Here is a 26,365-nt window from a genome sequence, read left to right as displayed (position 1 = left end):
TACTGCCTCACAGGGAAAAATATCACAATGAGAGAAATGGAAAATTAATTTCTTTAAAAGGATTTCACAAATTCCTTGGTCTCTGTAGTAAACATTATTCCAAGCATAAAGAAATTGTATTTCTGGTAAGTACATATGTAAGTAGAGTGCAGATAATTTAAAGTCCTTTACAATATACCCTAAAAGAGAGCATTTTTGGGCAACTCAATGCTTCCTTTTTATTGAATCCCAAATACCCTTAATGACAGCAAATGCTCAGATTTTAGTGAGGAGGAGAGCAGGACAAATGCCCTACACCCAGCTTCCACTGCACTACCTAGTGCTGTTCACCTCCTGTGTGGCATTTATATGAGCAGAGGTCACAATTTTCAGTCCCAAATACAAGACTGCTATCTTTACGTTATTCAAAGAATATGACATATGATCAACGCTCTTGCTACAACACAAAGAAAGAGAAATAAGGAAAGACCAAAAGAGAGAGAACCGTCGTCATCAAATACTAAAAGTCATGAAGCCTCCGCCAGAATGCTACTGAAAGTTATAATTAAAGTTCTTCGTTTCTGAGACTGTTCATGAAATCTAAAGGGATGTGTTTTAGAAGTGCATGCACGTCACCAAGCTTGCTTTCCTTATTCAACTGTGACTCCCATTGATTCTAATGGTAGTTTTATCCAACAGGGCAAGCATACAGCCTTCACTTGAACAAGGTGATGAGAATACAAGCAGTACACAACAGCTAAACAGACATCGATGAATCTTGTGGGTTATATTAATCATGATATTTTGTTAATTTGAAATTCTGATTCAAAAAATACTCAACAAGTTTGCTATTTCATACTCTGTTTTGATGCAATATTTTAGCCCAAAGTTATATCTTTTTATTACCTAGGCTGAAATTATGAATATTAAATTCAGTTTAGTAAGTATTTTGCCCACCTGAGCAATTATCCCCATGACAATAAACAGAAATATGTGTTATATGTTTAGACATGCCACCAAAATATTGCCACATTATTAATTTTCTATTGCTGTCTAATTAAAGTACTCAATAAATCATGTTCTTCTTCTATCTCAACATAAAAATTCACTGAGCATTTAAACTGGTGTGGCATGATGTATTCAAGGTAGCCACCATCTTGCAGATAGCTTACTCATTTTGATGAGCAAATGGGGAAAATGCAATTAAAAATAGTAAAGAGTTAAAAGGAAGTAGTTAAACGCCCATAAACATTTGAAGACCAGTTTCTTCATCAATAATTTTAAAAATTAACTAGTGATAATTTTCTGTATAATTTAAATTATTCTACTTAAAGGTCACTTGCTAAAGAGCTATGAATGAAAAATTCTGCCTGACTTTTCGGCTAATTGTGATTTTGTTTCTTATTCTATATTTCACTCCAATTCTCTTCACATCTGTTTCTAGGCCACTGCATATAAAAGTCCATGTCCCATTAGATTCCTTAGGCCATGATCCAAAAAGCCATGCACACAGTTCAGTATGTCCAAAGAAGCTTTGGACATCTGTTTCTTAAACAGCAGCATGTCTCACCCCCTACCAGCTCATGCCTCATGGCAAACACCTTTTGAAACTGAGGAGCCTTTCAAAAGCAATTTGTCATATGGCATAAAGGTCAGCTGTTGTTTTTTAAAGGAAAAAAATCCCTTGGCACTTACAAAAGTCCTTTTTAGATCTTCTCAGCCTTAGAATTTTTTTGTTTTTGTTTTGGTAACATAGGACTCTTTGCTGTCTTCATATATTGAGTTAGAACAAGGACCCCAAACCTTTTTGAACCATCTGGGAATTTGAGAAGCTGCTGTGGACACTACCAGAAATAACTAATCAATAGATCATGCTTTGGCACCTACCTGCCATGTGAATGGATCTTAAACACCATCCTATTCATCAAAAATGAAAAAAGGTGTATTGGACACAGCAACAGCTCTTTAATAAGGGATTGCCTTCTGCTAATTGCTGGTGGTACAATGCTGCTAAAGCTTATTTTAAAATTATATTTTTGCTATGTCCAGTAGTTACTTCTTTTGGGGAGGAGGTTATTATACAGCTACATTTTGTACTGGAATACTCTTTAACATTCACTGATACACAAATTCTTTTATTTACCTGTTTCATGGAAATTAACAAATGGAAAAGGAAATAGATTCCTTTGACAGCTAAAAAGGCAGGCTGATTACCTGTGACTTGTTCTTCAAGTGGTCATCTATGTATTCACCTGTGTGGAGCCTGCTACCAGGAAGATTCAATAGCTAAGAGCATTTTGGCAGGAACCCCTCCCCAATCTGGCATCCATTCAAGAGGGAGGCATTTTTTGCCATTTCTCTTAGTTTCAAATGAGACTGCCAGGTGGTTTCCAGAACCAAGGGAAATTTGGAAATACCAGCCTCACATTCAGCAAAGCAGTACAGTACAGTACAAGGAAAAAGATAGGAAGATGTGAACAGAAATTGCTAGGTCATTCACAACACCCACTGTGGTAGGTGGGTGGGTTGTGTGAATGTACAGATGACCACTCAAAAATGACAGTTACAGCTAAACAATCTGCCTGTCTTCTGTATGGTCTCTGTGCATCACACATATGGTGACTAGCAAACTTACCCATTCCTAAATGGCGTGTCAGTGTTGTCACCGCAATATGGATTAGAGGACTGCTGTTCCTGAATGCAATCAGCTCTGGTGCAAACGTAGTGCTTTGTGAAGGTGAATGGTGTAGAGCAGGTCACCACCACCTGGTAGAGGGATCCCACTCAACTTGTCTATGATTTTGGCTATACCAGAAGTAACAGTACTGACAGTTTGTAGACCAATGAATTTGTCCACTTCACCCAGGATGAATGTGTTTGTGGTGAAAGGGGCTAGCTACCCTTTAGCCTTGACTCCATAACAAACAAAAGGTTTGGGACTCAAATGAAAAGATTCCATCCTGGAACGGTAAAATGCCAGCATTCTACTTACATTCAGGGTATACAGTGTAGACTCCACCAGGCTGGACAGGGATAGAAAAAATGCCAGCAAAAGCAATTGGTTTAAATGAAAAGAAGAAATGACCTTCGGAATAAAAGGATCCAGACACAAGATCACCTTGTCCTGAAAGACAAGTTATGGAGGATATATCCACAGGGTGCAAAGTTCACCAGAGGGACAAGTGGATGTGATCACTGCCAAAAAAAAAAAGCTACCTTCCATGACAACACGGGAAGATCAATAATAGCCATGGGCTTGGTTTCCTCAAGACTGCCAATAAGCTCCAAGTCAGGGTTAGCAACCTAGTAGGCAGGAGAATGTTCTTTAGTCCTTTCAGAAAGTACCTACCTATTTTGTACAAAAAAACCAATGAGCCTTGGATCCTGCAATGGAAGGAAGAGATGATCATTAGATTAACTCTGATGGATGAGGCTTTGAGTCTGTGCTAGAGCAGCATGACCAGGTAAAGGAGGACCTCCTTGATTATGCAGCTGCAAGGACTGAAGCTCTGAGTGTCAGTGAAGAAATAGAAGGGCTTCCCCTTCGCAACATGCAACTTCCTGGTTGCTGGTTTCAAAGCTGTCTACAGAATGCTGTTCAGATCAGCATGGAGAGGTGAATGCGCATGTACTGTTAATGGATCCTCCACACTGTCTGATGAAGGATGTTGACATCCAGGTGGAAAAAATTTCCTGCAAAGAGGAACCTGAGAGATCAGGTCTGGTATCAACGGAAGCCAAATGCAGTTGTTGGCTGACATACATAGGATCTGAGCAAACAAAGGTTGTCTTGGCCACCAGGGGGTGCTCATGATGCCCTTTGTGGCATCCTGCTGAACCTTTACTAATACCCTTGCTATCAAGGGGAATGGAGGGAGAGTCCCCATCCAACAAAACAGGAAAGCATTTCCCAGGGAGCCTCTGCCTTCTCCCACTTGATATCAGAAGCTGTTGTAGACTCCATTGTCCCAAGTAGCAAGTATGTCTATAGGTGGAGTCCTCCAAGACTGGAAGACCTTGCTCAGAGTCTCTGAATGCATCTGCCATATGTGGATGTTGAGACTCCTCCTGTACAACAAATCTACTAGGAAGTTGTCATTTCCAGTGATGTTCCAGATGTGAATGGCTAACCACATTAACAGCATCAACTGGGTGCATTCCTGTTTGCTGATAGAGAACAACACTGCGGTATCGTTTGTGGCGATACCAGGTACAGGTAAAAAAAGTCTGAAACACCGTAAGAACCTTCTTCACTGCATGCAGCTCAAGACAGTTTATGTGTCTGCCAGCTTAGGTGTGCTCCATGTTCCTTGCAATTGCAACTAACCACAGTGGACTCCCCATCTGAACAGGGATGCATCTGCCACAACCATAAATGACTTTTTGGAACTGAGGAATAGATTGGAACATCAAGTTCACCAGGAGAGGCTGGTACAGACTGTGGTAAGCAACCCCAGAGTCACTTCCAGATGATCAACCACAGGGTGGAATATATGCACAAACCACAACTGAAGTGGTCATATTCAGAGCTTGGCCAAGGAAACTACCAAGATAGTTGTTGCTGTGAGTCTGAGAAGCTGCTGAATCTGGAAAAATTTTGCCACACATCATCAGTGGAGCTTGGAGGCCATCTTGATAAGCACTGCTGCTCTGGGTTCTGGGACATACACAGCTGCTGTAGTGGAGTCTATGCATGCTCCAGTGAAGAGGACAGATTGAGAGGGGGAAATAAGAGACTTTTTGGAATTCAGAGATAAACCCAACAAAAACCTGTGGTATCAATACCTTAAGCACCACCAAGAGCCAGTCATTCAGGTATGCATAACTCTGGACCCCTTTTAAATGAAGGTGAGCACACATCATAGACATGCATTTTGTAAAAGCCACTGGGGTGCTAGAAGGTCCAAAGGCTAAAACTGAAAACTGGAACATCTTCCTCTTGTCCTCAAACTGAAGAACGTGCCTGTAGGATGGTGCTATCAAGATTTGAAAATAGGCATCCTTGAGGTTGATGGATGGAAACCAGTCGCCAGTTGGAGTACAGGTAGGATGCCCTGCAGTATAACCATCTACAGCTTTTTAAGTGAAATAAAATAGGTAAGGTCTTGTAGGTCCAGGATCTGTCGAAGCCTTCCATCCCACTTTGGTAGCATGAGAAGAACCCACAGTGAGCAGATGGAGTGATGATCTGCTCAATTGCCCTCTTTGATAAGAAAAAAATGATTTCCTCTATTAAGGCAGGGGGTGGGGAGGCTGTTAGGAGCTGAGTTTCCCCTTATTGTTTCAAGCATCCAAAACCACAGTCTCTTTACAAAATTGCTCTTTATTGTCAAAGCACAGCTAACAAGCTACAACATCTAAAAGACTACTCTGTTCATTAGAAACGACATCCAAAACATCCCTTTTTCAGTAATGCTGAGCTCCATCCCTTTGGGTAGGGCCCTCTTTAGAAGGGTCAGTCTTCAAGATCTACAGGGGCCCACTAACTGGTCTTCTATCCCAATGGTGTGTCATGGGGTCAGGGACCAGGCAGGACATGGGCTCATCTTCCACTTTTCCTTTGTCACTTTCATTCTCTTCCAAGGCCTGCCTGTTCCATGGTCTGTCTGAGAATGGGGGGGATCCTTGAAACATCCTCCTCTACTCCCTCAATTCCCACACCTCCCATCACCCAGTCTTCACTGTTCTCATCTGATGAGTCAGTGTCACCTTCTCCTTGGAAAGCATGACAAGTATAACTGTCTCACCAATTTCCAACAGTTCCATGCGCATTACTTATGAGCAAGAGGGTGTCAAATTCCATCCTGTAATTTCTCTGTATTATCAACAGCACCCAAGTGTTCAAAGTAACTGCCTACCAAGCAGGCAAGTAGGAAGAGAGACATTCCTTGAAATAATAAAAGCAGGTGTGGGAGGGCACAAGGGTCCAGTCCTTTAGTCAATGCCTTCTATTTCAGTCCCATTCAGAATGCCTATGTCCCTGCTGGAACCTGGGGAGAGCCTCTATCCACCCTTGGAACAATGATGCAGACTGACTCGATGCTCCATCGGATTCTGGCTGGAAGAAGACTGATACCAGATCCAAATCAAACAAGTTACATGGTCTAGCTAATGGATGCTGAAAAAGCCCATCTTTCTCATCTGCTCCTTAAATATGGTGTCCATCTCCTCATTCATCTTCACACTGAAGGGCAAGTCCTCGATGCAGGAATGACCCTCCTGCAAGAGACCTGACAAACAAAGACAGATGTGCCTCCTTAGAGCCACCACACTGATCATCACCTTTGCTCCACAGTCTGTCTGGTGCCAGGCAGTGCGAATTTGCATCCTGGAGAGGCATACTGCCTCACTCTGGAAGAGTGAGTCCCACTGCTGTTCAGGTAGATAGTGGCAGAGGGTGCTCAGCTTTTCCCACAAGAACAACTGATACCTCACCATGGTTGTTTGGTAGTTCAACACATTCAGTCCTAGAGCTGTAGAGGCACACATATGCCTCCCAAGAGCTTTCAGGCTGTATCCCTTATTCTTGGAGGGTGTGGAGTACAGGCAATTTGATCTTGTTTATGCCAACTTGATGACCGAGTTTGGCTTCAGGTGTTGAAATAGGAAGTTCATGTCCTTCTCTTGCACCCAATACATCCTCTCCATTTGTTTCAACGCTGGGGCCATCATAAATACTGCTGGACCATCTACAGGAGAGTTGGCAAGAAGAGGATGTCAACTGGTGTTGTTTCCTCAGTCTGGATAGCATTGAAGACTGGATCTGACACCCTCTCAGTTGCAGCTGCATCATGATACTAAAAGCATGGGCTATCCACTGTATGTGCTCCACAAAATGGCCCATATCCACCAATGCTGAGTCAGGATTCCCAACATCCACAGGCACTTCTGAAGAATAGTTGGGTACAACTGGTGGTGAGGTCTTGCCACTGGACTCATAGTCCTCAGCACTGAGTGTGCAAGGACAGGAGAATTGGACAGGTGTGGTGACACAGAGATGGAGGTGGCCAGCTCTGGGAGCTCATGAAACTGCGGAAGTGAAGAAGTTGGCCCAGGTCATAGTAGAGTCAGCAGGTAGTGAAAGGGCGGTAGCAGCTTGACAAAGTCCTCCTATCCCCCACAGATGTCTGGTTGGTAGTTAGCCTGAACCAAGAATTATATGTGGGGGCATGGTAGAAAATGCCCCAAGGATCAAAGAATTCTTGGTAGGGCTGTGGAAGCAGCTGTCCCAGTCCAACATGGGGAAATGAGAACTATCCCTTTGATTGTTGGTCCTAAGAAGCTCTTGTGGATGATGGACTAGTGATGGAATAACCAGTGCCCTTCATACCATAGCCATTGAGGGGAGATGAGAAGGTAGCATATCTGAGATGGAGTCAAGCCTTGGTGCTGATATGATGTCTTCATGGGCACTCAGTTCTGAGACAGCTGGTACTAAGAGTTTGTTCAGCACTGGTTGGTTTTGACCAGCCACTTTCACCTCTTTCGCTTGTTTGGCCAACTTTTTCGCCTTTTTGGGTTTCAAGGATCTGCCTGGAATTGGAGGAAGTGATGGACCCACTGATGGAGCAGTGGCAATGTCTGAAGATGCAGACCTTTGCAAAGTCACAGAGGTGGCAGTGGACAGGTGAGAGAGTTCAGGCATGCTCAGGTGTCAACTGCACAGAGATCATTATTCGAAACCTCATCATGTAGGAATTCAGCTTGATGCTTGCAGGCCTTCTTAATAAAGCCTGGCGGTGGGGAAACTGGTCATTGAATGAATGAATGAATGAATGAATGAATGAATGAATGAATGAATGAATCCCATTAGAGGGTGAGTCTAATACAGTGGAAAATTAAAAGGAATGGTTTTTTGTTTTATTTTTTGTCCCCCCTCCCTTTCTGGTAGATAGGCTAGAAAGAGAGTAGTTTTGTTCAGGAAAAGAGACTGCAAACTGGTATGAAACTGGTATAAAAAAGAAGATACTATGTTTGTCAAGAATAAGAGGGAGTAGGAAAAAATGCTCAGAAAACTCTAGTGAGTGTGAGAGAAAAAACTTCCAAAAAACTAAGGCGGCCAAAGAAGAGCTGAGAGAAATGTCAGGAACTTCCTACTTTTATATGAATGTCAGAGTGGGGGAGGGGTTCTCACCAAAAGGCTCTTAGCTATTGTATCTTCCTAGTAAAAGGCTCCACATAAGCACAGAGCCCATATGGTTGATGCACAAAGAACTTGAAGAAGAAGGCTGATAGAACACCAGAATATTAAACAATCATCTTCTACAATGCAGTGGCTTGAGGATCTTACAATAATTTTGTTATATGAACAGGTGGCATATAGACACCAGCTTTGAACAGAAACTAATTTGGGTATTCGGTTCACTTTTACGAAGTCTGCTAGAAAGTTGTATGCATGTCATGTTTGTGTGTGTGTATATATGTAATTGGGTCTCTGAAGGCACCATGCTGGGACTCCTTTGTGTGCACCACTGGAGGGTGCTAAGTAGGGGGTTAAGTAACAAATACAGAGGTTTACATATGTACGTGCAATACTCAAGCAGAGCCAGTTCTTTCTCAGTATCTCGTAAATTCATGCTTACTGTTCCAGCAATTCATTGGTCTTTGGCACTTTAAAACTGCTGTTGTCCATATAGAACTGTGCTACATGTGTCTTTCCAATAAATGAACTATTTTAATCACATCTCTATGACTGCACAAAAGAGTTTGATTTAATGATTAATAATCAGATTTTAAAAACTTTTTAAAAATGGAATTAAGTTTTGCAATATAATCTAATATCACTGGAAGATCAAACAGAAAGCATTGCTCAACACGCGGTAAAGAAACATTTATATTATTACTACTACTTTTATTATTTATAGCCCACCTTCTTTCCTCTTGCAAGGAACCCAAGGTGGCTTATATAATTCTGCAGTCCATTTTTTCTCCTCATAACCACCCTGCGAGATAAGTTAGTTGACAGTCTGTGATTGGCCCAAACTCAAATGTAAGTTAATGTAGCAGCATCAGTAGTGGTCTATTAACATTCTTATTAGAAACCTCAAGACCACTTTGAGTCATTTTTTAAGAAATGATAGTGCTTGAAACTAAGAACCTATACATTGCCCTTTAGGAGTGCTTAGATTTATTATATTTTGTAAAGTGTATTTCCAGGCATTATTGTTTCTGGAAGGAGAGATCCTGTGACCCTTTGACAGCAACTAGGGGCCCATGGATACTTCAGAATCCCAGATCCTTGGCCAGAGGTCCTGACCTTGAAGCTGGAATCCATTCTGTGGCCCTCCCAGAGCTGGCATGGAAGGAATATTGGTTGCCTCTCACAGAGGCATTCTGTGGGGAGAGGAGGGGAAGAGACTGCATAAGCCAGCATACAATGCAGCCACTGTCTTCTACAACTTCCTTCCCTCTCTCCCTCTGAAGTGCCCAGTTGAATGCATTCTCTAAGTTCAGAGGTTGATGATCATCTGGTTAGGACTGCGACCTTAATTAATGTTACGAAATGTAGGAAACCATACTTTCACAGTATTACATTGCAAGGGTGGTAGAACACCATGAGGCATTCCTGTAATAAACCTAGAACTCTTTATTAATTTTAACCAACCAGGGCAGAAACTCAAATTGCAGTAGTATAGCTAAGAACAGTTAACATGGACTCTTGCTTAGCATATTATTTTCTGTCACTGAGACAAGAATGACAGAACTAACTACAGCTCAGTAAATACAAGCAAGTGATACAAAACTCAAGTAGAACGGCTTGAACTTATTAGTGATGAAATGAAGCATTCTGTCATAATGCATTACTGTTGAAAAATGCAGCAAGGTATTAAATATCTTTTTTTAGAGGAATAACACCACTTAAGCACATTAAAAGTTTGAAAACTGGCAGTTATATATAAATAGAGTATACTAAGTCATATCCTGGAATCCTTAAAATAAAAAGCTCTATACAGTGTCTAAAATAAATAAATAAATAATTGTGTTTAAAGTAAGCAAATGTTAAATACATTTACGAATACAATCTACAACATACAAAAATGTATGAATGCACAAACTTAGTCCCCCTAATACTGGCAACTCTGCCCCATCAAATTCTAGAAATTCTCTAGGAATTGCTCAGTAGTCAATGTTCAATGGCAAGCCTGCAGTTCCTGGCTAAAGCAGATGCATCATTTACCTTGTCTCAGGGATAACACACTGTACTGCCTTGTTTCTTCCAAAAAGTATGTGGGCCTGGCTAGCAGCTGTTGGGAATGTTCCTAACAGTTATAATAACCTCAGAAATTGTTGCATGACAGGGAAGATATCATGGCCCATGGGCATGTTTGGGGTTTGTCAGCTAGGTACCCCATGCTAGCACTTGAACCAAAAATGGTGGTAAGCAGTTTCACTGAAAAGACACTGTGGGGTTGTGAATCACAGTTTGATTAAAAGTCGTGACACAAGTATGTTCCAAACCCAGATGTATTCATAATTATACATATGTATATATGAAAACAACATTAGGGAAAGGGTAGCACTTCTAGCCTGTTCCATTGTCTTCAAGGTTAAATAGGCCTACGTGGCTTATTTCAGATATAGATTTAATTATAATTCTGTGGTATTGCCTTTTTCCTAAAATGACCTGGAACTCTAGCCCATCAGTAGTGGCTCCACTCCTAAAGACTGGCCTGCTCCGATTCTTTTACTACTGAATCAGTTGGAAGTCTTTCACAATATAGATCAGCCTCTCTGACTTAGTGCCCTCCACTTGCTTGGGACTACAACTCCTAACATTTCAGATAAATGGCTACGCTGGCTGGGTCTGATGGGGATCGGAGGGTATGTGCTATTGCATTCACGTCCAACTTCAGGGTTCCTACAGGTGGCTGGTTCGTCACTGTATGAACAGAGTGCTGAACTAGATGGATCTTATGTCCTTATCAAACTGTGTCCTAGCCAGTGCTAATGATGTTGTGCTAGAATTCAACAAGTGCACAACTATAACTGGCGCTTGATAGGGCAATGACAAAATTAGCCACTTTGCAGAAAATTAACACTTTTTTCCCTATCAGTCTAGCAGGCGCTAGTTGCATGTCAGTTTGTCCTAGTGCAACAATTAGTACCAACACAGGGACACAACTGGATACTATTCAAAGTCTGAAATATGTGGGTGACACCAAGTTGGGGAAGGTTTGTACAGGCACAGTGGGACTAGTTGCAGCACACTGGGGAGAAGAACTCCTACCCTGAATTTGGAAAGGGTGGAGTAGTATCACCTGGGTCTTGGTTCCCTTTCATTACAGCCCCTTAGAAATGCATATTGAATAGTGCCAACAAAAGAAGTACGTTTTCAGAAGATGCTTATTGGGAAAATGTATATATTAAAGGAAAATACAAAATAACTCTGAATTTTGTATGATCTTACATACCATAAGAGCTCCAACACCTATGCACAATGGGGTGGATTAACTCTCTGGGTGCTGCAGACATATTTATACACCTCCTCCTAAAGTGTTCATTTGGCTGGCAGTCTGGAAAATGCCAGAATGCGAAGGGTTAAGTTGGAACACTTACACATTTTGTTTCTGCAGGTTTAACTTGAACCTTTTAATGTTACATTTTTTATTGTTCTGATTAGGAAGCACACTGCTATCCACAAGCTTCTGAAGCCAATGGAAAACAAGACAGCAACCATTTTTACTGAATCTAAGCTGTTGTTACATGGAGAATGATCTGTCATGTATGGAAACACCGATATTGGACACATCTAACAACTGCATACATATATAACTTTAAACCTGGTTACAGTCTCAGAGTAAAACAGTGATATCAATTAAAATGTAAAATCATTTGATAGCAAATGCTGAAGAGGGGAAGAACTGGAATGTTTAACCACAGCCCCATTTGGGCATTCTTAACCAGCATACAGTCAACATGTAAGAAGGTCTGCTCTAGCCCTTGCCTTTCTCCTCATGTCTTTGCATTGCCTTTAATCATGTCTGAATCATCCAAAAATGAACTCCTGCTTGTCCATGCAGGGTCCTTGTGTGAGCCAGGGCCCTGGGAAAATAGTGTCCTGGCTGACATGGCAAACCTCCACGTATGGAGGAGGCAGTTCCTTTTAGATCGTCACCCTACATGAGTACAGGGTGACAAAATGTGCAGAGTTGGAGACATTCCTAGGGCCCTCCTTCTCCTCTTAACTTAATTAGATCTTGTTAAATGTTTTACTACACACAAATTATAAGGTTTCAGTACAGTAACATAAACATTGTCTTAGTGTGCTTCACAAGTAACTTATCTTTCTACTGAAGTTACCTAGTTCTTGACAGCCAAGCTAGAAAAGTGGTGAACAGTTGTCCAACCATGCTGAGCTTTGTTTTGCTTTTGGATCAAAACAATTTCCCTTTCTCTCCATTCTCCACCCCGCAACTACGTATGTTTCCTGCTAAGGGCAAAACAAGCCATGAGGAAGAATTTATGTTGCAGTATTTATGTTGCAACAATAGGGGAAAGGATTCCTTCATTCAGTAGCACAGCCACAATTTGATTCATTTATACACACACTGCTTTGAACCAAAGGGAGAGTAACCCAATCATGGAACTTCTACTATCTCATCTGGTTTGACCCTTGGTGAATGTACTAGACAAAAACAAAACAAAACAAAACAAAAATCATGTAGGTGTTTTGGCACTGCTTTGAATTATATGGTTGAGAGCAGCACACAGTCAGAATTAAATGGGGTGCAAGAAGAACTTTTTATAAACTACATCTGTGATTCAGGGTCTGGAAACCTAGAAAATATTTAAAAATATATTATGAAAAAAGGGTCATTACGAACAACTTTGGCTCCAAATACTTAGGAAGCCATATCTTATTTATCTATTTGTTATTTCCATTTGTATGTCTCCACAATAGCTCATAGTTGCACTCCCTGAGTGGCTTTTTCTTGCTTTTACTATCCCCAGTGTCCAAAATTGATGAAGCTACCTTCATGCATTAGGTCACAATCTACAACAGAATTAGGTGTGCTTAAGTCAACTGAAATCAGAGCTGCAGTGCATACAGAAGCTCTCCTGGGAGCCATCCCACAACTATTTAGCTTCCTGTCCTTGGAGAACTAACAAAGGACTAACAAAGCACAAAATTAAACTTCTTTTCAGAATAGATGGAATTTTCAAATTTGTTGTGCCTTTTTGCAAATAAATCAGAAGACACTTAGATTTTTTAAAAACAAGATAAAAACTCACAGATTTTGTTAAAAAATGATCCTATGGATGCCTATTCAGAAATAAGTCTCACTGAGTTCAGCTGAACTTGCTCTTGGAGAAATGTGTACAATGTACACTGTACATGATTGTAGTCTAAACATGTGATCCTAGGAAAGTCTACTCAGAAGTAGGCTTGACAGGCTTTACTCCCAGACAAGTATGCAGAAGTTTGCAGTCTTAGTCATTTATCTGAATTATAGTAGAATTGGCTAGTGTACAAATTTAGCTTAATATATTTAAACAAATAGGCAAATAAAGCTGAATGTGTAGGCATCTTTCCGTCAGTTTCTAGAAGAAATATCCCCCCAGCCTGGCAACTGTTTCATAGATTCAGTTCTGAGTTCCACCAGTCAAATAACATTCTTAGCTAAATATGCAGATGTAGCAAATTTCCAGTTCATGATCATGCTTGGCAAGGGAGTCATTCCAATTCATGATCATACAGTCAGTGAATGTACTCTTGAGAAGGTAAAAAATTAAGAACTTTGCACCTTTTCCATGCTGATCCAATAGAAAAGAACTGTCATGCTCTAATACCAGCCAGAAATCCCTACATAGTAGTCAACTCCATTTTCAAACTACCAGATTATTCACGGTTACTGTCTCTTACTGGATTTGAAAGAAATATCTGAAAAAATGCAAGTTCTTAAGGAACAGTTTCTGCAAAAATTTACCATACCAAAGCGTTATTTTTTATTATCTAAGACTGAACAGATGTAATGAGAATGACACAAATATATAGACCCAAATATTAAAAGTGTCTTGAAAATAACTGAAAGTTTATCAGAAAAGACTTCTTCCTGATTTTATTACTCAAATGTTTTTGTGTATTTCTAAACTATACAGTAGCTTAGAATTATTATTAAATATTAATATTCCATATTAGTACTTATTATTAATGCTGTCATTATTATTATTCAGTTCTCTGTACCATCCAATAGCTGATGCCTAGGCAATTCACAATGTACTGTAGATATTATATGAATTCCTATAAATGACTTAGTCCTTTTAAGCTGTAATCCTGCAACCATTTACCATTTCCAGTAGGATTTACCTCTGGGCAGACAAGCTTAAGATTGTCCTTTCAGTCAATATGATGGCATAATCAAAGTCATAGAGAACAATCCTATGGCCACCAAGCACTGCTGGACAGCATAGCACTAGCGCTGGTAATGTGTTCTAAGGTCAGAACTGGGAACACCCACCCTCCATCCTCATAGCTGGCACAGTTCTTTCTGTACAGGTTGTGGCTCCAAAGTCACAAATGAGACTTTGGAACTGGCACAGTGGAACTGAGAGGGGAGCCATGAAACAAGGAATCTCAACAGTGCCTCAGGCGCAGGGTCAAAAGGCACTGGTGGCTGAAATCCGCTCTGCATGACTTTTGCAGGTGGGAGAAGCACAGAGGCAAACCTTGCCTCTATGTTCCTCTAGTCTTCGGATACCCAGAATTCTCTAAGTTAGAAGGGTTACAGGAAGCCACCCTAAACAGTGCCTTAATAGTTTTTTAAATCACCCTGTACCTTAAGAATTTCCTCATAGTTCCTTGCATAAAACTGATCATCATTCTGACTCCACAAATCAAGAATAGAGATAATCTAACTCGAAGACTCAAAATGGTCATTTTAACTAAGTGCTCTAAGGCAATGTGCTCTGAGACTAATCACAGAATCATTCAAATACATCATAAACATAGCCTATAGATTTGTTCTTTTTTTCATTACTACCCCAGTCTTCCAGTAGCAGATAAAAGTCATGAGGACCTTTTACAAAAGGTAGACAGGTGGTGAAAACATACTTAGTTCCCATTCATTTGTATTTAGAAAATTATGAAGCTATTAGAAGATAATTGGTATTTGATGATGCCTGGTTTTACTGAAGGAAATGGCACTGTTCCTGTTTACCTGACCACAGAAAGTCTCTAAGATATTGTATTCTCTAGAGTACAAACCATTCCTTGAGGTCATTAGGGGAGAACCTGTTATGTGTCCTGCCAGACTCTGAGGTTTGCTTCATGGGAATACAGGGCATATTTTTTTCTGTCACTATTCTCCAGCTTTGGAATGTTCTGTCACTGGAGGTCCATTTGGCTCATGTCCTGACAACATTTCTTGCAAGGTTGAAGATGTTCGTGTTCTGGCAGGACTTTGAATTGCTAGAAGTATGTTGCTGCTGATCTTATTTTGTTCCTCTGCATTGATCAATGTGTATTATCTGCTGCTCTATTGTTCTATTCAGTACTGTTGTAACTATTATTGTTTGATAGGCTTTTAATATTTTACTATGGACAGCTTTTAGTTGGAAAAGTTAGTGAAATATTTAAAAAAAAACCTATGCACACTGACTGGAAAGTAAGACCACTGAAATCATGGGGACTTATTCCGAATAATCCTCAAGTTGATCCAGTGGCAAAATTGCTATTAAAATCAGTGGCCAATATTAACCCTAGTTAATCAGACATGAGAAAAACAAGTCAGTACTGCAGCATTTTCCTACTGACCTTTGGCATAGGATTTAATGAAGGGCTGCAGAAACTTAGACTTGGGTTCCCCAGCTGCACAGGATTTCCCAAATGGTCACTCTTTACCACCAAGCACAAGTGTTTGGTAGTTTCCCAACTTTTGTGTGTCCCTATCTCCCCATGTGTAACAGTTGAAATGCCTTTCCTAAATGTCAGTTACCGGCAGTAAGAGCCTCAAATGAAAGCAACCTGGCATTTTGCCCCACCACTTCCCCCCAGCTCTTCCCCCAGCAGAGGAATGCAACCCCCAAAGCTTCTCCAAATGGCACTGAGCCCTGAGGTTCTGGGCTTAATGAATCCTATCTCCTTTTCTATAATTAATACATCACCTTTCCTGACCATAAACTTTCAATAAGCCCATGCCATTTTGGCTTTGTGCTCCAGTGATTTGCTAATATAGTCATATCCAATATATATGGCAAAGTTCCACAGAGGAATACTACAGGCATGCCTAATGATAGTGTCAGGAAAGCACTTTTGTAAGTAACACATAGATTCTTTAAAGCTTTTAAACAAAATGAATAGTTATATATTGGCAGCTACTGATCCTGATATTCATAAGCAGTCATGATAGAATTCAATTTCCCCTTTTATTAAATTTGTTCAAATGATAGCTAAAATACCAGCAAAAATGTATGTGTAGTATGTTTGCACAGTAGAGAATCAATCCTGTTGACTTTAATGAGAACAAGAAGAGGTACAAGATGTTGGTAAGTAATTTATGAGGGTCCAACCCCAATATTGGATATACTGTGTCAAATGATCTGCTTATTAGATCATTTTTATAATATAAAGAACATCAGTATTACGTTCATTCAGCTGAGTTGAGGTGACTTTTACCTGTAGAAAACACAACCCCATTTTATTTCTTGCGAAAACTGATTCCATGTAAAAAACAAAAGACAATACCTGAATGAAAGAGGGGAATTAATCTCCTTCACTTAATCTGCAATTCTTTCTGTCCCCATGACTGCTTTTCCCTTATGTGATAAAGTTCAATAGATATTAGGCCTGGGCCTATTTTTGATGGTTCACATATTGTAACTCCTAAAGAGCACTTCTCCACTCATTACTGTAAAATTAGTTGGCAATCCTACTAGTTGTACCAAAAAATAAAAAAATAAAAAGAAACCCACACCCTAATTGGTCCCACAGGGTAGTTAGGTGCTGTGGAAGACTTAAAAACACTATTATCTCCCGATAGTGATTTGCTAGCCTTCCTATACTCTCTGTAGCACATTGGGACTTCTAAATTACATACCATAATTGACATCAAATATCTGTCCCACCAGTGAATATCTTTATTAGCATCAAAATCACTCACAACTAGTGTTCCTCAATGTTATTAAACAGAACTTGTTCTAGGTGTTGCCTTACTAATTAGTCAGGATGAGCCCGAGGAAGAAAATCTGGGTCATGTTAAATTAATTGGAATGAGCATGAAAATTAGCTGAGCAAACTGCATCAATTTTCTATAGAGAGCCTTTCTTCATGTTGAGAATAAAAATGGATATTATGAGGCATTAACCAAACTGCCTTCTGTGACTGCCAAGAGGTGTGTTACAGTAGCCCAAAAATATCATGCTCACAGATTTTCAGAAGTTAATGAGACATTTCCAGGAATGGTAAATACGTGGTGTTAAAATGGGTGTGCCTCTTATGGGAAAATGCCAAGTCATTTCATGTTTATTCAGGCATAACAAGCTCTTCAAAATGAGCATAATTTAAAAGGTGAATAGTGCAAAGAGGACTAACATTCAACTAATTTTCCTTAAAAAATAAAAGATTAAATTGAACAAAAAATGAATTAAGAGGTTTACAAGTCAACAAGTCAACCATCAGATTGCAGCCTCTGCTCACTATATTCTCATCATCCCCTGCCATGAAGTTTTTGAAAAAATGTCCCGAAGGCAGGGAACAAAGCGAGCAGAACTGATTACAGCTACACTCACCGCCTTGCTGTCTAAACTCTGTTTGGCTTCCTAATGAGCTCACTAAAAACCTAATTCATCTCCCATAACCCTTCTCAGCCCTCCTTGAAATTCACCATTATGGAAATTACAGATGAAACATTTACAGGCTGTGTTCAAATTACTGCTTCTTCAACAGGCAGGTCCCTGACCCTCACAATGAGCACAATAGAGGTATGTCCAGCATGAAACCACTCAGGCCACAGGCTTTAGAATAAAGAGACTCAGGAAGGTTAAGACTTTTTCTCATGGTGATCATGATTTCCGCATTAATGCTTTCAGTCCCATGAATACGGGGATTCTGTGGGTTTGACAGTATATCAAACACAAACTATAATTCAGAAGGGGAGAAATGAGTTGTACTGATGACAAATAGCTGAAATAGGCTAATGTGAATTCCCAGCCTGTTCATGAGGAAACTCCCTCAGTTCCTCATTACATGAAGTCAAAATGATCCTCACGGCACCTAGCCTGTAACTGGAAGATTACTGAATTGATAGATCCTTAGTTTAAAATGCAGCTGTTTTATTCTGCTTTAGTAATTAATTCTTTTTCCAATACCTTATTGATTAAGCGTAGACCCTGATAAAGTTCAAACTGAGGAGAATCTCTAGTGGCTTCCTTAGTTGCTCAAGAGAGTCAATGAAAACTTCCTACAATTCCACCTGCCTCCTCAGAGTGCTGATCCAATGAACAGAACAGTTTTTTCTCATAAATTAGTCAGGCCATGTGGAGCTGTATTAGCTGATCGTTGCTTTTGTCTCTCTACTTGCTGACTTGCTTTTCACTTTTGCTGTCCTTTGTGCTGTCACACACAAAGTCGGAGTGCAGCTGCCATTCTGAACCCAAACCAAGGTAAAGAACAATTCATACAAACTACATCCCCCCCCCCCCATGTTCTACAGCTGGAACCCCCTGAGCAGTGCAGCTCTCAATAAGGCCTCCTGGGACCCAACTAGCTGAGAAATCAGTACTGAAGCACACAGGCATATTGTGGAACTAAGGTTAAAAAGAATATAACCTGTTTTCTTCAAGACTGCTCCTTCTTTCAAAATGGAATATTTGTGGCTGCCTTTTCAGAAGTTATAGATTTCCACATTATCTTTTAAGTAAAAAGTGACATGAATGCTTGCAAATGGTAATCACAACATCTATGACAAACAAAAGGACAATCCATACCTGTTGACTATGAGCCAGTCAGTAGTTGCCTGTGAATGTCTGTGATAGACGTGATGCATTTTATAAGAAGCATCACAAACATTTTTCTACTTTTAAAGAGTTACTCCTAGTAGACAATCAATACCAGTGAACACTTTTTCTTTGTTTTTGGATTGCAGGCTGTATAACAGAGCCCTTTCTTCTGCAAAGATTAGTTCTACTGCAGTGCTTTTAAAGCAACAGTATTGTCCAGCGTATATAAAAAGAAAGAAAACTCACTATGAAATATAATCTATATGGTACAAAACAACATTACATAATCAAGGCCATGCTATAGTACCCTATTCACTGCTTATAGAAGCTCAAGTGTGCTATGGAAATAAAAAATCTATGGCAAAAAGAGAAGGCATTTATAAGTTGTGAATATCAAAATGCTAAGGGCTAATTGTGATCTCACAGAAACTGGTTTTTCACTCCTTGATTGACAGAAGCTGTAAGTTCCCAATCAGAACTTTTTTTAGTTATGTTTTAGAATAACTGCTGAAAAGTAAATCTCATTTACCCAGCTCAGTGACAGATGCACGGTTTGCAATGCATAAGGTCCCAGGTTCAATCCCCACCAACACCCAGTTGAGCTGGAAAAGCTCCTGCCTGAAACTCTCAACAGCTGCTGTCAGTCATTGTCAACAGTACTAGACTAGATGGACCCAAGGTCTGGTTCAGTGTAAGGCCAATTCCTATACTGCCAAATTATCTACGTGAATTTAGTCATTTGTTTGGATCCAGAACTTTCTTTCATTGATGGAAGCACAATAGTAGAGTTGAACTAAATTGCTTCCACTGACAGAAAGCAGGGGAGGTGACTTTTGTCAATTTCCCCATCACCACCTCCTTCACTATTCCCAAGGGTCCCTCAAACATCTGGAGGAGATTTTTGGAAACTCATGTGATAGGAAGGGTAAGGCAGAAATCACCACCTCCCACAGTCAGTGGAAAAGCAAGCTCTGCTGTATCAAAGCCCTCCCCTTGATGAAGATCCTTCCATCTGTAGGATGCTCCTGCTGAATCTATCCCAATATATTCTAGAACAGGACCAACAGCAGCATTCTCCCACTTTCAGAACGGACTTTCTTAGGTTGTAAAGTAATCTACACTGATGTTTCCAGCAGCTGTTGTTGTCTATATGTATCATATGATGTTTGCAGTTGGTGTTAACAATGCATTGTTCTCCTTAAGATACATAAACACTTCACATGTATAAACAATTTTCCTGCTGTAGGGTGGGTAGGGGAAAGGAAGTCCAACATACTGTCTATAGTACTCTGCTATCAGTAGTCACTTATCAAAACAATGTACGGACAAGAACAAGAGAAACAATAGTAAAATCCTTTGCAAATACTGTTATGTAAACATCACATTTATTAAGGTTTCTCCCTCAAGTTTCCATTCAGGGTAAGTATAAGAATTCTACTGTTTATTCATCTGGATTATTATTCCAAATAATCTAACTGTAAAGTCACTAGAAGGCAGTATAATTAAACAGAAAACTGAGGGCAATTAATCTTAACATTTCTCATTTTCTTCATCTGTCTCTTACCTCCCAATATATAACGAAAGCTCTAACCTCAGAAGAGGTAAAATCTATTATGTTTAATTATGAACTTTAACCTTTGTTAAAAGGTTTTTCCCTTCCAGCCAAAAAGCACTATATAAAGATTTACTAATTTAACACAGTTATATATGATAGCTTGCTTTTCTTCAAAACCAGATTGCAATATTTTATTTTTTGAGTAATGCTTTAACAGCCATGCTATACATTACTGTGCCTGAGTTATGGTAACACTAGACCAGCATGTATTGATGCTCTTCTGACTTTGACTGAGATTTCTATATAAATGAAAGAAAATCTTAGAGCTATCACATATGGATAAGGATGGCAGGGAAACCCACAAGAGATTCAAGTGAGTTTGAATTTCTAAGGATTTGACCCAAGGATTCCTCAACAGACTGGTCTGCCTGAGTCATGTGGACTTGCAATTTACTTTCCATGCAAATTTAGACAGAGAAAAATAGGAAAAACTGACCAAAAGTACACATTTTCCTCATAGGTGAAACTGAAATGTACATTTTAAGGAGCTTTGCTGTGGGGGGGGGGATTTTGAGCACTGCAAATTTATGTAAGTACAAATTTGTTTAAATGCACATAAATGCATTTGCACAAAAACTGTTTCTGTCAATAAGAAGGCAACAAAATGTAAGGTAACTAACGATCTGTGAATTAAATGGAATTCCCAAGTATGAAGTGATGTGAGGACTAATATACCCTTTCTCAACTTCCATACATGTCAAGGGAGCTTGCAAAAATGGTTTGGTACTGCTCCATACTCCACAAAAGGCATTTTTTCATACCATTATGGTTCTCTGTTATTATTGTTTAATCATACTTTAGTATGATTAAAGTATAATTAAAGTTAGTACTGTGTATGATTAAAGTATGGTAAGAAAGAAAAATGGCTAGATTCTTTATTTGATTTATATTCCACAGTTTTTCTTTTTTAAAGAACTCAAAGCAGCTTACATCTCCTTCTGTTCTCATTCTTATCCCCTCAACAACAACCCTGTGAGGTAGGTTGGGCTGAGGGTCAGTGACTGGCCCAAAGTCACCCAACTGGTTCCATGATTGGGTGGGGACTAGAACCCAGATAACCTGAGTCCCAGTTCCACGCTCTTAACCCTGACACCACACTGGCTCTCAGATCATATCAAACGATACCTAAAGAATATGTATGTGTGTGTGTGTGTGTTTCAATTGTTCAACCTAATCTACATATTACAAAATGTTTTCAGCTATTCACTATTCACCTAAATGTTTTCAGAAAAGATGCTTGCAATTTGGAAGTTGACATAGCATATATGTAGAATGCAGTAAGTTTTCTTTTGAATGTTTTACAGCTTCCCGCCATAGGAAGGTTACCAGATTACCACTGATTTTACATTTCATATTTCATATAGCTTAAGTCCCAGGTTAATATGAACCAATGAGCACACACATTTTAGACGATGTCTGTAGTTTCATTGGTTTAATCTCTGAACTTTGAAGACCTTCATTTTATTAGCTTTCCTTGGGGTAGGTATTTTAGTGTTCTAAAAACAGGGTTATGGACTGTTAAATTAAGCACATGTTCTGCACTGCATTTTAGTTCCAGCAGGTAATTTGGTGCCAAGCTTAGCAATTTAGTATCTACAACCCTGTAACATATGTTTATATGCCTTCTTCAAACATAGGGGATGAGTTGAAAACAATGTACTGCATAAAAATGGCATTTATCCTCAGTTCTAAAAACCTGGAGTCAAGAAAGATTATTAGAGAAGGAATATGGATTTCTAGCTCCAAATCCACACATGAAAGACTGTTGTGTTTTTGACAGGTGTGAGAATAGTCACACTACTGCCATGTGCATTGACCGGTTTTTGTTGCCTATATTACAAAGATATTATTTAAGCTCTCATTATTTTTAAAAGTAACAATATAGCAACAGCAGTTGTATTTGTGGGAAAATGTCTATGAAATTTTGTACTGTGTAACCTAACCTATATTTCTCAAATCCAGTCAATATACCAGACTACATCTGGAATTGGGGTTGGGGCGGGGGAGGAGGTAGTCCTGTAACTGAGAATACATACTTCCAGTATAGTTCTCCAGGCCCATAATCTTTCCCAAGGGAAACTGTCTATATGCAAGAATGAGATACCTGCAACATTAAAGTTGCAAGGAAAAGAACTTGCCTGCAGATGATGGCAAAAAGCAATGGCACCAGAGATAATGAAGACTGAAGTAGCAACAGGATAAAAGACTTTCATAATACAGGACAAGCAATTCAGGAACAGCAATTGAAGAGTGGGACATGCTGTTTCCAAACCGGGATTTTGTTTTGGAGACGGAATGGGAAAGAGATGCTACCTGAACAGTGCAGCCTCTATTTATTTATTTCATTCCTATACTGCATTATAGCTAAAGCTCTCTCAGTGGTTTACAACAATTTACAAAAACATGGATCACAGATGCAGGCATTTGCAGTATACATTTTCTACTATACATAATTTTAAAACAATTTAAAAGGTAAAACAGTATCAGCACAAGCTATACCTGACAAAAACAGCTGACATAAATGCCCCATCATGCTATTAAATGTCAAATGCCACTAAATGCCTGGGGGAAGAGAGCAATCTTATCCTGTCACTGAGAAGGTGTTTGAGATGGCTTCACATGGGCCTCAGTCAGAAGATCATTCTATAATCATGGCAGCCACTGACAAAGCTCTCTCCTTTATTGCCATCCTCTGAACCTCCTCTGGAGATAGTACTTAGAAAAAAGCCTCAGATGTCTGGGGAGATTCAGTTTAGGAGAGGTGCATCAAGTACTGCAGTGTCAAACTATGCAGGACTTTATAGGTTAAAGCACCTAATTAAACCCTAGTACCTTGCACTGTATTTGAAAGCATTGGGCAGCAAATTGGTGTTTTATGTTCAGACTGACTGGTCCCAATTATTAGCCTGGTTTTTGCACAATTTTGTACAAGCTACCGTTTCTGGAAAGTCTCCAAGGACAGTCCCATGTAAAGTGCATTACTATAATCTAATCTGGTGATCATTAGAGCACAGAGTTCTGAAAGTGGACTATCTCTCTGTACAGACAGGAACATGCTGAAGCTGGCAGCTAGGGTAGTGCTTCCAAGGCCACCTAGAGCTCAAATGACAAAGATTTGAGCCCCTGCAAGCTATGAACCTTCTCACTCAAGGGAAGTGTGTTCCCATGCAGAACAAGTTGAATGTTGGACATTTGGTGAGATGAATCACTAATAACAGCATCTCAGTCATGTCAGAAAGTACTTGGGCTTTTTAGCCCTTATCCAGGCCATCGTCACATCAAATGTTCATGTCCACAGTAGAATACTTCTTATCAATGCCAATTTCAAATAGCATGGGGCCACTCCCCTCACAAGGAGGCATTAATCACCTCCCTGGTCCAGTTAGTTGTTTGGACAGACCCATGGTTGTTGTCATGGAGTCAGTTACCCTTCTGGAAGCTGTTATTATCATGTCCCTGTTCTCACCTTTGTTTATGAAATGTGATGAAAATCTAACATTTTAAATGTGAAGTAGTTTTAACACACATTTTCTGCATTCCATGGAATTTTCAAGACAGAGAACATCTGTTAAAACCATTTCTACCACACTTTAGCATACATGTCATTTTTCACCCAAACGTACATTCTCTTATATTTCAGTTCCTTGGCAAACAACTCTATTCTTCCTCTTCCACTGATGTCATTTCTCATCTTCTTAAACATATCTTCTAGAACTTTGTTTGAAATTCTCATTTTCCTGTTCAGCACTGACAACACATGGTGCAAATTACCACTGATCCCCATCCCGCAATCCCTTTATTTTCTCCTCCCTTACTTTTCTACCTTGTCCTTCTTCCCAGCAACTCCACTAGCTTCTCAGTAAGCCAGCTGGCTTTATATAGGCAAACCCACAAACTCTTCTCCATTTCCTCTTCCTCCCCGTCTTCTCCTTTCTGTAAGGCAAGCATCTATCTCCATTGCAATGCAATTCTGTAGCATTATGATAGTGGTGACACCTTTGTGCTTGCATAGGATAGTGTACTGAACAGACCATTAAGAAATTATCTGAAAATAAATTAACACAGCCTTCCTCAACTGCATCCTTCAGATATTTGGGTCTACATCTACTTGTGTTTTTGACAATTAGCATGCTAGATGGGGCTGATGGGAACTGAAGTTCAAAATTTCTGGAGGGGTATCAGTTTGGGAAGGCTGTATTAACATCCAAAGACACTTCTGGAATAGCAAAGGAAAAATAAGCAAATATTGCTAAGGTGACTATAGAAAGGAAGCAAAGAAGGAAAGCAATAATAGAGTACATTTTTTTCTACTGAAGATAGTACTAAAGTTTCTTCAAATACTGACTTTAACAGGTATACTAATAATCTTTTAAGTAATTTCCATGTAAGGCAAATGCCTACTAAGTACATGCCATTTACATCTACATTTCTTATTCATATAAGGGCTGTATAACGCACATACTGTGCACTCAAACACCTCTAGGAAATGAGCAGTAAAGTCAATTCATTTGGGGCACTGCACCAACCTACATTCTGTAGATGAAGCTCAAGCCAATATCCTTGCAGCCAAAGGCAAGAATTTTAGCAATACAAAAGCAATCTGAACACATTTGCTTAGAAATAAGTTTCATTGAAAACAGTGTACTTTCAGGTTCATGTATTTAAGTCTGAGCAGTAAATGTGGTTCATTTTCAATCAACCTCATAGCTGTTGATAAAACAGATATGTAATTGTATTTAACGAGTTAAAATATCCAGTAAACACTAAATAACTGTCTTTTGTTCACATCCTAAAGCAAGAATGTTCTTTGCAGAAATGGAAGAGTGGTGCGTAGTTCTCAGCGGCATTAATTCTTTTTGAGATTAGTAACAGAATAAGGCTGCAATTTCATATATGCTTACCTGGGAGAAAATCCCATTGCATTCAATTAGGCTTACTTTGTGAGTAGACAGAGACAGGATTCTATCATAAATTGATAAAGAAAAGCAAAATAAGCTATGCCAATAGTGGGATTACTCCAGCATCAACTATACTTATGGAAGAATGGGAAGCATACTTATGGAAATATTAAAGAGAAAAAATGGCTCAACAGACAAACCAGGCACACTTTGTTCGTTGCCTTTTACCTAGAACCTCTATCTAAAAATTGCACCTGCACACAAACACACTGCTCTAACACAAATGTTTGGGCATAGTAAAAAATCGTTAATTTTCTGAGCATTAAGCATCACAGTTTATGAAACAACGTCAAACATTTAGACACTAGTTATGGGATAAATTATGCAGAAAATAAAAAAGCCTTAGGCAGTTGTATCAAATTTGTAGGTGAGTGAGAAGCCAGAGAACTAGAATTTTTCCATCCTTCTTTTAAGCTACTAGACATCAATGCCTACCAGTCAAAATAACTGTATGTTTCCTGGAGTATCATGGGAAGTATGCCCTTTATTCCAACTGCTGGGGGGAAAAGAACAGGGCAATCCTTTTGTATGCTTGCTGGCTTGTGGGATTCCCATGACAGATAAGGGACAATGCATGGCATGTCCATATAGCTTTCATATCCCCTGAAATGCCTGATCCTGCCTAATCTTGGAAGCTAAGCAGGGTTGGGCCTGGTTGAAATCTGGAAGGGTGACTTAAATGTTATGGACCACCCAGAGAGTTTCTGCCATGAGAAATATAGAAATGCAATGTAATTATGATGATGATGTCTATGAAAGGCTGCAGTGCTTGCCAGGCACCATTATAAAATGCATGTCTCCACTGAATGTTGCTATGGCTTCTGTCACTCAGACCTGCAAGGTGCATTTTTTGTGAGGGTTAAACAACCCTTGCCTA

At 39.6% G+C, this 26,365-nt stretch overlaps 1 protein-coding gene across 11 annotated transcripts in view; it reads right to left on the bottom strand.

The window, feature by feature from the left end:
* MEIS2 (Meis homeobox 2) overlaps positions 1 to 26,365 on the bottom strand; it is a 277,832-nt gene that overhangs the window by 206,555 nt on the left and 44,912 nt on the right. For 5 of the 11 annotated variants that reach the window (XM_044436094.1, XM_044436097.1, XM_044436100.1 and 2 more), the window contains exon 8: positions 11,391 to 11,492. The exons of the other annotated variants lie outside the window; for them this stretch is intronic. In XM_044436094.1, the coding sequence (XP_044292029.1) occupies positions 11,391 to 11,492 (102 nt within the window). The remainder of the gene's footprint in view (positions 1 to 11,390; positions 11,493 to 26,365) is intronic. 11 annotated transcript variants of the gene reach the window in all.

This window comes from Varanus komodoensis, unplaced genomic scaffold (genome assembly GCF_004798865.1).
Source record: "Varanus komodoensis strain SLA01 unplaced genomic scaffold, ASM479886v1 scaffold3, whole genome shotgun sequence".
NCBI lineage: Eukaryota > Metazoa > Chordata > Lepidosauria > Squamata > Varanidae > Varanus > Varanus komodoensis.
Note: the sequence above shows the minus strand (reverse complement) of the source record. Positions and strands in the feature narration are given on the sequence as shown.